The sequence below is a fragment of the Tarenaya hassleriana genome, unplaced genomic scaffold (genome assembly GCF_000463585.1).
Source record: "Tarenaya hassleriana unplaced genomic scaffold, ASM46358v1 Cleome20, whole genome shotgun sequence".
NCBI classification, from domain to species: Eukaryota; Viridiplantae; Streptophyta; class Magnoliopsida; order Brassicales; family Cleomaceae; genus Tarenaya; species Tarenaya hassleriana.
Window position 1 is genome coordinate 1,095,718 of NW_010965373.1, and position 13,258 is coordinate 1,108,975.

Consider the following 13,258-nt stretch of genomic DNA (forward strand, 5'->3'; position numbering starts at 1 on the left):
ACATTTAAAATTGTAAGGAATTTCAGTACTATTTAACTCATAAAATACAGTTAAAATAAACAGATCTAAATTAATATGGTTAGTGTAACGTGTTTTCATACTATTGAGTATAATGACTACAACTAAAATTACTCTACATCGTTTAAATTAATTCATACAAACAAAATTAATATTAATGTTATTCGTACCAATCAAACCATATATGTTTTTATAATGCTTCATATTTTTTTTTCTCAAAAGATTAATATCAATGGATAAAAACTTCAATATCTTTATTTTTCTATTTTTTTTTTTGATAATCCGGAAATTCACTGGACCTTTGACCCGACTATATCTCCTACAAGACCGGAAAAGGCCAGGTGAATGTCCTTCCCCACGTTTGGGTTTGAACCCAGGGTGAAAACATACTTTGCATGTTCTCTCACCACTACACGACCCAAGTTTGGGTTTCTCGTTATCAGATTACACCTATCTATAGAAATATTTAGATATTGATTAAAAATCCACAATCATAAAAATACATATGTTTTATTGTTGATTTTTAAAGTGACCGGCTTTATCTCAGGAGTCATCTAATTTGTATAAGATAAATTAAAATATAAAAATTTGTATAAGATAAATTAAAATTTAGCTAAAGTTTATTCTTTGTGAACGTTTTCTAACATATGCATCTATATATGCTAGAAATATGCAATCTTTAATATACATGAAGTGGTAGACTGTAATCACGTCGAACGTTACAAAAAGTGTAATTAATGAGATTAATAAAAGGATTAGTGTATAATAAATGCCATCAATGAAAGGATCAACGTGAGTGAGCATGCATTTTGTAGGCACACAGCCCGTGCAATCGCTGTGTTTTTCATTATTTAAACATAAAACTATTGCCAAAAATTTCGTTTAAAATACTCTTGTCGGTAAATGCTTTCCTATATTTTTTGTAAGATATTATTTAAATAAGGAATCCCAGAAAATGGACTAGAAGTTATTTTGGATATTATGAGGGTAAATACGCTAAGACATGAAAATAAAAGGAGGCAAATGAAATAAATACTAAGTCCAACATATAATGAATTGCCCCATTACAATTTATCGCATGCTAGCCGTCCGATGAAATATAGAGGACACGCGTCGCTAGATGAGGCAGTGGTTTCCTTCGTATTAAAGATAAGGCAAAAATTAAGAACGACGAAAGAAAATTAGAGAGAAAGCAAAGGCAGAGGCGAGAAAGTGAGGGAAAAGAAGTGGAAAGTCAGGTAAAGAGAAAAAGGAAGAAAGGAAAGGAAAGGAAAACCCAATAGTCGGCGCCATCCGCCGACCAATCATCACGTCGCTTTCTCTCCACTTTCTAGCCAACCAAACAGTGCCTTAATTACCTCCGTTCTCTCTCTCTCTCTCGCCCTCGGTTTGCGATAAATCCCTAGATCTTGTTTGGTTCTGGGGTTTTCTTCTTTTTTTTTTGTTGTTCATCGCCGCGGGTTCTACTTATTTTTTTTTTTACTGGGATAAGTTTAAACTGGTGGTTCTTCCGTAGTTTTTTTCATCTAAGCGGAAGATACCTGGGTGTAGTTTCTAGCTCGTAGTTCTTTTAGGCGAAATTTTCTTCTGAAAGATTTCCGCTTTTTCTACCTGGAAAATCTTCGGATTTGGTTATAGATTTTGATTTTAAGTCATGAAGAGCTCTGTGGCCGAGCAATCCACTGCTGAGAAAATCCAGAACGGTGACAAAGAGAAGAAGAAGAAGCGCCGATCAAGTCGCCGATCCAAACACAACTCAGGTAGCTGAATCTCTCTCAAACACCCTGGAATCTTGGGGGTTTCTCTGATACGGATGTTTGTAGTTGATCCTAGGGTTTTAAGTGGGGGATTATTTATGTTCTTGTAACCCAAAAGTCTACTTTGAGTTTTTGCCTTGTTTATTTCCGTTCTTGTTTGGTTGACATTCGTGTTGATTTCATCTCTGAATTTATCCTGAAACTGATGAGATCCATTGAGACTGCAATTTAGAAGCTTTTTAACTTGATTTGCAAGGGTTTTCTATATCAGCAGAAAATTAGATCTATTAGATTTACTGCATTGCTTGAATCGACTCTTTTTGAGGCATTTCTGGTTATCACTAGTTGAGTGTATTTTTCATAGCCTCTATGTCATTGGCCGTGAACAGTTGGTTGTGGGACTGAAGAAGTCCATAACAATGAAGCGTCGGATGGTAGAAATGGCAGCAAAGCGAAAAACGGCAATCCTTCACCGAGTTGTTCTTCATCGAATCAGCAGGGATTGGACATACGTACTTCTGATGAACTTGGAGAAATGAGAGCGTGTAGTGTTGCTTTCAATTCAATGCCTTCTATGCATCTAAACGGGCAAGCAGAAAACGGTGATCCAGTAAGCTTTGAGAGCCAGCAGGTTCCTTCTGTCGATATTTGTAAAAGCATGTTGTCCAAGTCGTGCCCTGAACCTCGGGATTGTGAACAGTCATCTAGGATGAACGGTGATTTGTTCCAGCAAATTGATGATACCTCGGAGCGTAAGATTTTCTCATCATACTGGTGTGTGGATGCTGTGAATGAAGCTTTGGAGGTTTGTCTTAGATGTATCCCTTTCTTCTTCCCTTCAAACCTTTTTGACAAGTTCATTGTAGATTCATTCCTTCTTTTCTCTTCTATTCACGATTACAGAAGGGTGAAGCTTTTAAGGCTTTGTTCCGGGTGAACGCTCATAACCGTAATGAGGTTGGTAATAAACATCTGATCTTACTCAAGTCACTAAGGTTCTGGCCGTTCGTTTCCTCTGCTTACTCTTATGTTTGTTCCTTTTTGTTTGAAGGCTTACTGTAAGATCGATGGTGTCCCAACAGATATTCTAGTTAATGGTATTGTTGCGCAGAACAGAGCAGTAAGTGTGAATTTATTATTGTCTTGAGATTTTTACCTTTTGTTGAAGTTCAGTGTTGGGATAGTTTCTGGATTGGCAGGTTTATGTTGAAGTTCTTGCTCTTATTTTTGTCTTGTAGGTTGAAGGTGATGTGGTCATTATGAAGTTAGATCCTTTCTCAATGTGGCCCAAGATGAAAGGATTTGTTCGTGAGAATACTGCTAAGTCAGAAGAAAGCAACAACACTCTGTCGAGAAATGAATATATTGCACCAGTTTATGGAAAAGGAATTGAGGTCTGTGTTAGTCAGTGTGAGATCACTTCATTAGATTCCTCAAGCAGACAGACAGAATTTTTTACTGCTGTCGAGAAGCTACGTGCCACTGTTCTATCCTTCCCCTCCAAACGACCAACTGGGCAAGTTGTTGCTGTTGCTGAAAAGTCGCTTCGTAGGGATTCTATTGTTGGTTTTCTGAATGTCAAGCAATGGATTCATTATAGACAAGGTGATGCAAAGAAGAATGAGGAGCTGTTGTCTCTTTGTGATAATGAATATCTCCAGTTGATGCCTGCGGATCCCAAATTTCCTAAATTGATTGTTCCCTTTCGAGACTTGCCTGGAAGCATTAGAAGAAGATTGGAGAGTAGTGATGCAACTATTGAGGCAGAGCTGGTCGCTGCCCAAATTGTGGATTGGGCGGAAGGATGTCCATATCCCCAGGCTTATGTTACACATGTTTTTGGCCGAGGTGGTGAGTTGGAGCCCCAGATAAAAGCAATATTACATCAAAACTCGGTTTGCCATTCTGACTTTTCTCCTGATTCGCTTGGTTGCCTCCCACATCTTCCTTGGGAAGTACCTGAGGAAGAGGTCCAACGTAGAAAAGACCTCAGAAACTTGTGTGTATTCACCATTGACCCCTCAACAGCTACTGATCTTGACGATGCTCTGTCAGTTGAAAGTTTATCTGGTGGTGTTTTCAGAGTCGGTGTCCACATCGCTGATGTGTCTTACTTTGCTTTGCCAGACACTGCTCTTGACACTGAAGCCCAACTTAGATCGACTAGTGTCTATATGCTGCAGAGAAAATTACCAATGCTACCCCCGGTTTTATCAGAAAACATAGGTTCACTTAAGCCAGGAGCTGATAGACTCGCTTTCTCTATCTTCTGGGACTTAAATGTAGATGGGGATGTAATAGACCGCTGGATTGGCCGTACTGTTATTCGATCTTGTTGCAAGCTCTCGTATGACCATGCTCAGGGCATTATAGATGGGTTGTTTAGGAGTGATGTCCCGCCAAATGGGTGGCCTGTGCTGCACGGACCTTTCAACTGGAGTGATGTTATTCGATCTGTCAGAAGCCTTAGTGAGATTTCAACTGTTCTACGGCAAAAAAGGTTTAGGAATGGGGCTCTGCAGCTCGAGAATTCCAAACCGGCTTTCCTTTTTGATGAATCTGGAACTCCGTATGATTTTGTGGTGTGTGGTAGGCAGGGCTCAAATTTTCTCGTTGAGGAGTTTATGCTGTTAGCAAATACGACAGCTGCTGAAATAATTTCTCGGGCGTACCCTAATAGCGCGTTGCTGAGGAGGCATCCTGAACCCAATATGCGTAAACTCAAAGAATTTGAAGCCTTTTGTTCCAAGCATGGTCTGGAATTGGACATTTCTTCTTCTGGTCGATTCCATGAGTCCCTGGAAAAAATCAGGGAGAAGCTCAAGGATGACTCGGCTCTTGTAGATATCTTTATCAATTATGCTACAAGACCGATGCAGTTGGCAACCTATTTCTGCAGCGGCGAATTGAGGGAAGATAATGTTACTGAGAGGGGACACTATGCACTTGCTGTGCCTCTCTACACTCACTTCACATCACCTCTGAGACGATATCCCGACATAGTGGTGCATCGTACGGTAGCTGCTGCTCTTGAGGCTGAAGAATTTTTCTCAAGGCACAGTAAAACATCAGGGAGAAGATGCTTTACTGGCATCCATTTTGATAATGATGCTGCAGAATCTATGGAAGGAAAGGAAGCTTTATCGATTGCTGCTTTGAAGCACGGTGTTCCGTGCAGTGAAATGCTAGCTGATGTTGCCGGGTATTGCAATGAAAGGAAGCTGGCTTGTCGTAATGTCAGAGATGCATGTGATAAGCTTTACATGTGGTTTCTGCTTAAGAAGAAGAGGGTAAGTGCTTAATTGCTTTTTATATGAAACCTGTAATTCTCTATGATGATGCTTGCTGTGAGTTTATGGTTGCTAAAATTTCTTTCCTTTTTTTTCTTCACTGCAGATTATCCTGTCAGAAGCAAGAGTTGTGGGCTTGGGACCAAGATTTATGTCTATTTACATTAGCAAGCTTGGTGTAAGTATAGTTTTCTCTCTGTTTGATCTCAGCCCCTGAAACCCTTTTGGATTCTAATGCTCGGAAATCGGTCATCTCACAGATTGAACGTAGAATTTACTATGATGAAGTTGACCTATTGACCACGGAATGGCTGGAGGGAACGTCCACGTTAATCCTCAGCATGCTCAAAACCAGGAGAGGTGGAAGAGGTAATAACAAGTTGTTGAAGGAAGTTGCTCATGTGTTGAGCCCTTATGACCTGTATGGCAGTGAAACCGACGAGTCAAAAGACGAAATTGTCCCTGCGGTTTTCCCTCTGACTGTTCGTCTTCTCGCAACCGTTCCCGTGGCCCTTCACGCAGTCGGTGGAGACGACGGTCCAATCGATATAGGAGTTAGGCTCTACATGAGTACATATCACAGTACATGATGAAAACAAGCAACTGGTGTGTATAGCTCTCAGATTAACAGTTGCTGGAGAGAAGAAAAGAGAGAGAAATCTGAGACAGGTGCCGGGACTTGGCCATTTTTATATTTTTTTCATTCGGCTGATCCCTGTTTTGTGTTGCCAATGGATTGCTGTGCCCAATATGTTTTAGGAATTGGGTCATCAAAAGCTTCTGTCTTTTGTTTTGTTCTTGGGACATATCCACTGTCACATTCAGGTAACATGGCATTTTCTGTTGTAAAAACAGCAAGAATGGATCTCTTTCTCTCTTTTTTTTTTTTATTACATGTGTTCCCATGGAGCAGGGAAGAGATCAAGAGACAACACACGGTTACATGTGTGTGTGTTTTTTGGGTTTTTTTTTATTAAAAAGAATTACTTTGAAATTTTCTATAAAGCCCAATATAATCTATAAACCTAACCCTAAGGGAATGAGTCCATTTTATAGGACCCAAAGTGGCATTCAAAACATACGTTTTATTTAGCCCAATTTTAGCCTAATCCCCATTCAATTGAGTCCCGCAATTCTGTTTTATGCATTGTGGTGCTATTCTTTTGTCCATACTTGAGACTAGGTTTACTATTTTTTTGGATTGAATATATCAAATTGAAATGAATTAGGTCGAATAAATAATTTGTTGTTTTAAAAACTAATTGGATATGACTCTCTCTAAATCAAAAAATTAATTGTATCAGTTTACTATATAATCAAACGGGGAACTAGTTTTAAAAATATATATAATGTTTTGGTGGTAGCGATTTATGGCTTTCCATAAAATGGTTATATGCCTAATTAATTTGAGTTCCCTATTAGACCAGATGTTGACCACCGGTGGGGTTTGAAATCTGAAAATTTTCTGTGTAAATGATACCGACATATTACCTTTGTTCAATTTTAAGTTTGATTTTCTTGTGTAATTTTATCTAAAATTATGTTTTTATTTTATTTTATTTTGATATATAAACAAACACAGATCATCACGTGTGGGGCCAGAATCTAAACTGGGTCCACAAATGATAAGCCCATGGGCCCCAGAGGGAGGTGACTGAATTCAATGAATTGAGGGAAAAGGCCATGGAGGAAACAAGTGAGAATGGGCTTTTTTAAATGTTAAAATAATATCGAAGAGCTTAAACCAAAGAAAGACCGGTCACGTGGCTTTCTCGTGTTCCATCTTCACCCTCGGCTTCATCCAAATTTGTTCAGATGTTCCTTTTGAGCCTTTGACCAATCATACCACACTATATATATATATATATATATATATGGGTGTGTTATCAAATCATACCACTATATATATATATATATATTGGCTAATTAAATAGATAATTTTGTAATGGCCGAAATATATATACATTTTTTTAATTCGTTTTGCACGATGCCCTTTTCTAAAAAAATGGTGTTTTTTTTTATATATATATATACATGTAGATTCTATAATAAATATGGCCAATTGAAATTGAATTCATATGGGCTCCTTTTACGGGAAAGGAAAATGAAAAAGAAAAAAAGAGAGAAATAATGAGTATGATATTTATCAAAAAATAAAATAAAATAATGAGTAGGATATATTTCAAGTTTCAATGACATGAACTTTGTCTTCAAGCAATATGTTGCATTATTTGGACATTGGAATCACCTCACTTCCGCACGACATATACCATATTTCGTCAGTGTAGTTTACTTTTTTTACTGCCAAAATAAGTAAATAAGTAATGTTATATGTCACTGATATTTTAATTTTACAAGCGTAGGTATATAGAACATTTAATTGTTTCTTAAATATTTTAGTTTGAGAATTGTATGATTATTCGATATATTATCTCGATCTAAGATTTATCTTTTTTTTAGAGTGAAATTGTTAAAAATCAAATTAATCAGATTAATCCCATAGGACGACAATCAACGAAAGTCCAATCAACGACATAATAATGCTTGTTGATGGGTTTCCTTTTGTATTATACGTAAAATTGTTATCTTTTATTAAACAGCTGATTACAGTGTGTGTATAGACATAATTGAAATTAACACATTCCACATTTTCTTGTACAATAATCGAACTTTAAAGAAATGGAAATATAAAGATACACATAAAAGACAAGAAGTGGAACAAAAAAAAGCCTTCTTGTCCATTAATATTTGCTTTGTCGTGTCTAAAACCCTAAACATATCAAACATTAATATATATATATATGTATGTATAGTTTTCATATGTGTAAGGTCATCGATCGTTAGAAATATATAATTCTCTTCAAGTAACATGAAACTTGAAGATGACCCAAAAAAAACGACAACTTGAATTAAAATAAAAGAAAGAATAAAAGAATAATATGCAAATAAAGTATATATGGTTATTAATAATGGACCGTCGGATCAACTGAAGCTCCAGAGCGGAATCTCAGCATCTTCGTAAAAGTCGTCGACCATCGTCGCCGTCGACATCGGTGGAGGAGAATAATCAAACGTAACATCATCAAACAAGAACACCCCATTATGAAGATGATCATCATCGACATGACCAAACCATGACGAATCCATCAATGAAACTCGCTCACTGCAGTCTTCTAAAGACCCCATCAATGATGATAGCAAGACATCATCGTCGTCATCATGCTCGGATGGGGATGATGCCGCTGACGATGATGATGGCTGATGATGATGGTCATCACGGTCAAGGGTAGGGGCAAAGCGGTCAAAAGAGGAGGAGTTGGCGGCTTGGGCAGCGACCTTTTGGATGGATCTAGGGGACAAAACGGTATTTTCGTCGATGTGAAGGGAAGAAGAAATGTTTGGGAAGTTGAGATTGGCTTTAGGGCCTTTGAGGCATAAGAGCGCAGCATCGTAAGCCCTAGCAGCTGCTTCAGCGGTTGAGTAAGAACCCAACCAGATTCTTGTCTTCTGATTCGGTGCCCTAATTTCAGACACCCATGATCCCCAACTTCTCATCCTCACTCCCTTGTACTTCTTCGATGGCGATAAGGGCACCGCCTTTTTTATCTTGTTCTGGATCTTAGGCTCTGATTTCACCATTGTATACCGTACAGGCGATATATATATAATCAATCTGCGTGTGTGTATATATAATGGATATGGATAATGTGGTAATGTTTCTAGTTATTGGATTTGATTATAAATGAGGAAGTGGATCTATGAAAAGGATGTTGTGGAGTTTGCTTGTGTGGGGATGTATTTTTGGGTTGCAATATGAGGTGATGCGGGTATGAGATTGATATATATAGAGATGGGGGGTCGAGAGTTAAATAATCGAATTAATAATTTTATAAAATAATATGGTCAAATGAAATAGTATGGTTTCTTATGTATGAATGAATGAATGTGACGTTTTTGGTGCATGACAGTTGTTGGTGTTCATTTTCTCCGCACATAATATTTAAAATGAATGGCTTGGATTTTGTTTATTCGCGTAATGTAACATCATGGTCATGGCATGGTTACCATGATGGATAAACAGTTTTGTTATGCGCGTATAGATTTAAATTCGAGAATATTGGTCCGGAAAAACAAAAGGGTAATATTTTTGGGGGAAGAAATGATGATGTGTATAGCTAGCTAGCTGTACGGAATCCACTTGCTGAGCAAATCGAGGGAGTCATGTATATAATATATAGTTGCCCAAGAAATTAAGGTTTGAGATTTTATGTTTTTTTATTTACTCGTTGGTCCATTTTATTTTGTGTGCGTTTGAATGTTTCAATCTTACGATATTTCGAAGAAAATGACCCAATAAAAAAAAGGGTGGTTATTTATTGGTGTATGTTTCTATAGTAAATTTATGCGTGTATCAAGCATCATATATATATATATATATACATACATATTCTATCATGAATTAATTTATTTGGAAGAAGTGCATTAATTTCTGAACTTATGCCAAAAAGCTAATGTATATGAATGAACAAGACCAAAACAGGATGAGGTTATTTTGAAAATTTTACCATCTTATAAAAATTCACACTAAAAATTAACATCATATAATTTTTAAACCATCTCAATTTGCAAGGTTAAGAATGAAAAATAAAATAAAAAAGGTAATCCAAAAAGAAAAATGACCCTTTTCCGTTGATTAATATTAAATTAATTATTTCATAGAGATTGTTTGACTTGCATCCCAAGCCACTTCTTTACACACATTCTCGTTCATACATTAAAAATCCATCGGTTTTAACTTTTATTCTATGGGTAAAATACAGTTGAGTATAAGTCAATATACATACGAACCATCACCAAAAACTTAAATTTAATAGAGAAATAATATGAATTTATTGACATTCAAAGAATATTCAAAAAAATTATATTATTATTTAGTTTATAAATGTTCATTTTATCAAAATTTAGACATATACATATTATTTTTTATTGATAAAATATAATAAAATCTATATATCCTTATGTAGGTCATATACATATATGTATATATGTTTATAGTATGGGATAAAAATAAAATATTTACATGTTGTGATATGTTTAGACAAAGAAGATATTGCAAGAGATCACGGAAGAAATTAATAATGAAAGGGAATAATAAAACATAGGATTCGGATCGGATGTGCAGATTGCAGAGGCAAGGCAGCTTCGTGAACATGTTAGGTCGAAAAACAATTAAAATAAATAAAAAACCTCAATTAAAAAAGAAAATGATAATATGCAATACGTAACACGGAATTTGAATAAAATATATTATTATTTATTTAATAATATTATTTTGGAAATTATGAAATCACACGCAGTCAAACAGTGTGAGTGAAGTGAGAGAGTCACTTCAAAGACACAGCTGTTGCCTCTCTGTCTTGCAGCCCGAAACCGCGTTTTGGTTTTTTATTTATCTTCCTCGCTCTTTAACATATATATATATATATATTCATATTTATCGTTAATACATGCACATTATTGAATATACAAAATATTAAATATATAAATGTCATTTAAATATTTTTTATTATCTAGAAAATTATCGTGCCTTCGCTCAACATATATGTATATATATAAATTCTGAATATTATTATCGTTGATTGGCATATGAAATTTATGAATAGTAAATTGCTTGTTAGTATATAAATACAAGTTTTTAAGTTTACGGTGCATGAATTTGAAAATACGTATTCTGGTTGACAGTTTTTCTAAATTTTTTCGGCAATCCGTAAACAAAAAAATATGATTAATATGATCATTTTAAGCAGACACGTGAATAATCGTAGGATCAAATTGGAATGATGATAGGACCATCACAAATAACAAACAAATGCATGCAATTTACATTAATAGTAAAAAGAAATAGAGAAAATATACAGATAGAAGTACAGTACGTTAATGCAAATAAATTCGGGCAGACAAAATATACAGCTAGATCCGTACGTCATATCTGGTCATGTCTTCTTGTACATTGGAAAACTCGAAGTGTGATTAAAAATATATATATATTTTTTTTGAAGAGCATTGTCGTGGTTTTGAGATTAATGCCCATTGCATTTCTTTGGCTTAGACAACACACTTTACGTAGGCTGACATTTTTCCTTTTAATTTTTTTTATTATAAAATGTGCATCTATTAACCTAAAAAAATTACTGATTGTAGTTTACAGAACCGTTTTAAAATCGGTTAATAAAATAAAACTTCCATGTCTATTACTTTCCGAGCAAAAAATATATCAGGGAGGCCTTGTGATATAGTACCAATACTGTAGTAACAGATTTTCACGAGGTTGCATGCTCGTTTGGCAAGATAAGATAATGTTCCGAACTAGCCGGTCCAGTTTTTGAATGAAATCTGGCAGTCGAGTGCTCTGTGCGCGGAAAATCCTGCTATTTCTCTCCTTTTAAATTTCATATTATAATTTATTCTTGAAAAAAGTGAGGAGTCCACGAGTAGTGAAAGAAATTTTGGATATAGTTTTTTTTTTAGTTTTGGTTTGGACTCATGAAGTTGGATTTTAAAAAGTTTTTTTTTGATAATCGGATGTATGTAGCCGAAGTCCAGACTGATTTTAGGGTGGGGAGCAAATCATATGATTAAAAATTGTATTCTCCTCCTCAATTTAATAATCAAACTCAGAACAGAAAAGATCAATTGTATCCTTATTTCACCGTTTAAACTATTCAAATGTATTATACTAATACCAAATAATATATATATAAGTAATATTTTTAATTACTTCAAGACAAGCGAGAGAACATGGTGATGATGATGATGATGATGATGATGATGGAGCAAAGAGAGTATGGGATGACATGTTGTGTTTGAGCAAAGAGTCCTCTAGGGTTAATACTCGAGAGCCTTCACACTTTGGTCCAAAGCAATAACCCTAAATGGAAATAAACAGACAATGCGTATAGGTTTTAATCACAGCTACACCACACCACACTCACACACATATACATACATACATATATATATATATATATATATATTATTTGCGTATTAATTTTGCAAGAAACACTTGTATATTTTTTGCATTAATTGAAGCTGCTTCCAAAGTTCAAACCCATGCTTTATCTTAACGTAGATTTGTCAACTATGGTTGGCTGTGAGGAATCCAATTAAGAGCTAATTTTAATTTTACCTTTTTCTAATTCATATTTTTACAGCCATGCATATATGTAAGTATTTCCTTATACAGGTTTCTATCCACGAGTGAAAATAACATTCAGAAAGAGAGATATCTGCCATTCGTTCCCACGCTCTCTGTCTCTCAGCTGGCACCGTACTCCCTCCGTACACTCTGAACAACGACATTGCTATATATATTGATTTTCTCTATTTCCCACTATCGATTGGGTAAATAAGTGAGTGGAGAAAATTCTAGGAAAGTCGAAAATTGGATTTGATAATATTTGGTTCAACTACCAAATCCTTGCATTTAAACAAATCAAAGTGCTTTTCAGCTTTTTTCGATTTTGGGTAACATCACATGATTATATATACATATCATGAATCGATTTTTAATTTTTTTTTTATAATAATAATAATTCAAGTTGAATAGATTTATTAGTTTGATATTATCTGTATGTTATAATTAACATAATATTAGTTTTTTTAATTTATATATTTAAATAATTAAAATTAATGTATAAAACCTACCATATATTCAACTAAAATAAAAAAAATTCATATAATAAATTGGCGCCCTCGCAATTCATTAAAAAGAATACATCTAGTTTTTTTTTAAATTCATATCTTATTAAATAAATTGCAAAACAAATATAGAAATGTAATAATTTTCCTCCACGTTGATCTAAATAACAATGGTAGGATAAACAATGAATAGTGCAAAGCATATGGGCCAAAATGTTGTTATTGTGATGGACTTTAGACGTGTGTATATATTATAACCCATAGGCCCATAGATTATATTTGGGCTTCAAATCTAGGAATAATATCGTCCCAAATTAATGAGCTCTTTTAGGAATTACATAAAAGTAAGGATAATGATTTTTTTTTTAATGTTTTTGGATTTTTGGTTTTTAGTCTTTCGACTTACTTTTTAAATAAAAACAATGTTTTTGAATTTTAGGTTTTTTAGAAAATAAATTCAATAAAGAACTAAATTGATTTTTTAAAAGTAACCTG

General features: G+C 34.9%; 2 protein-coding genes across 3 annotated transcripts; one reads left to right on the forward strand and one right to left on the reverse strand.

The window, feature by feature from the left end:
* The first annotated feature begins 1,218 nt into the window (after positions 1-1,218).
* Positions 1,219-6,032, forward strand: LOC104813649 (DIS3-like exonuclease 2). 2 transcript variants are annotated; one of them, XM_010541333.1, is made up of 8 exons: positions 1,219-1,778; positions 2,165-2,385; positions 2,476-2,580; positions 2,679-2,732; positions 2,827-2,895; positions 3,014-5,065; positions 5,172-5,243; positions 5,326-6,032. In XM_010541333.1, exons 1-8 carry the CDS (start codon positions 1,673-1,675, stop codon positions 5,653-5,655), a joined length of 3,009 nt encoding a protein of 1,002 aa, XP_010539635.1. In that variant the 5' UTR covers positions 1,219-1,672; the 3' UTR covers positions 5,656-6,032. The 2 variants fall into 2 exon arrangements, with proteins under 2 accessions (XP_010539635.1, XP_010539634.1); XM_010541332.1 differs by having other exon boundaries at positions 2,165-2,580.
* A 1,606-nt stretch (positions 6,033-7,638) lies between these two features.
* Positions 7,639-8,863, reverse strand: LOC104813650 (ethylene-responsive transcription factor ERF013). Its single transcript, XM_010541334.2, has one exon. The coding sequence runs from the start codon at positions 8,702-8,704 to the stop codon at positions 8,048-8,050; it is 657 nt and encodes a 218-aa protein (XP_010539636.1). The 5' UTR covers positions 8,705-8,863; the 3' UTR covers positions 7,639-8,047.
* Between the last annotated feature and the right edge of the window lie 4,395 nt (positions 8,864-13,258).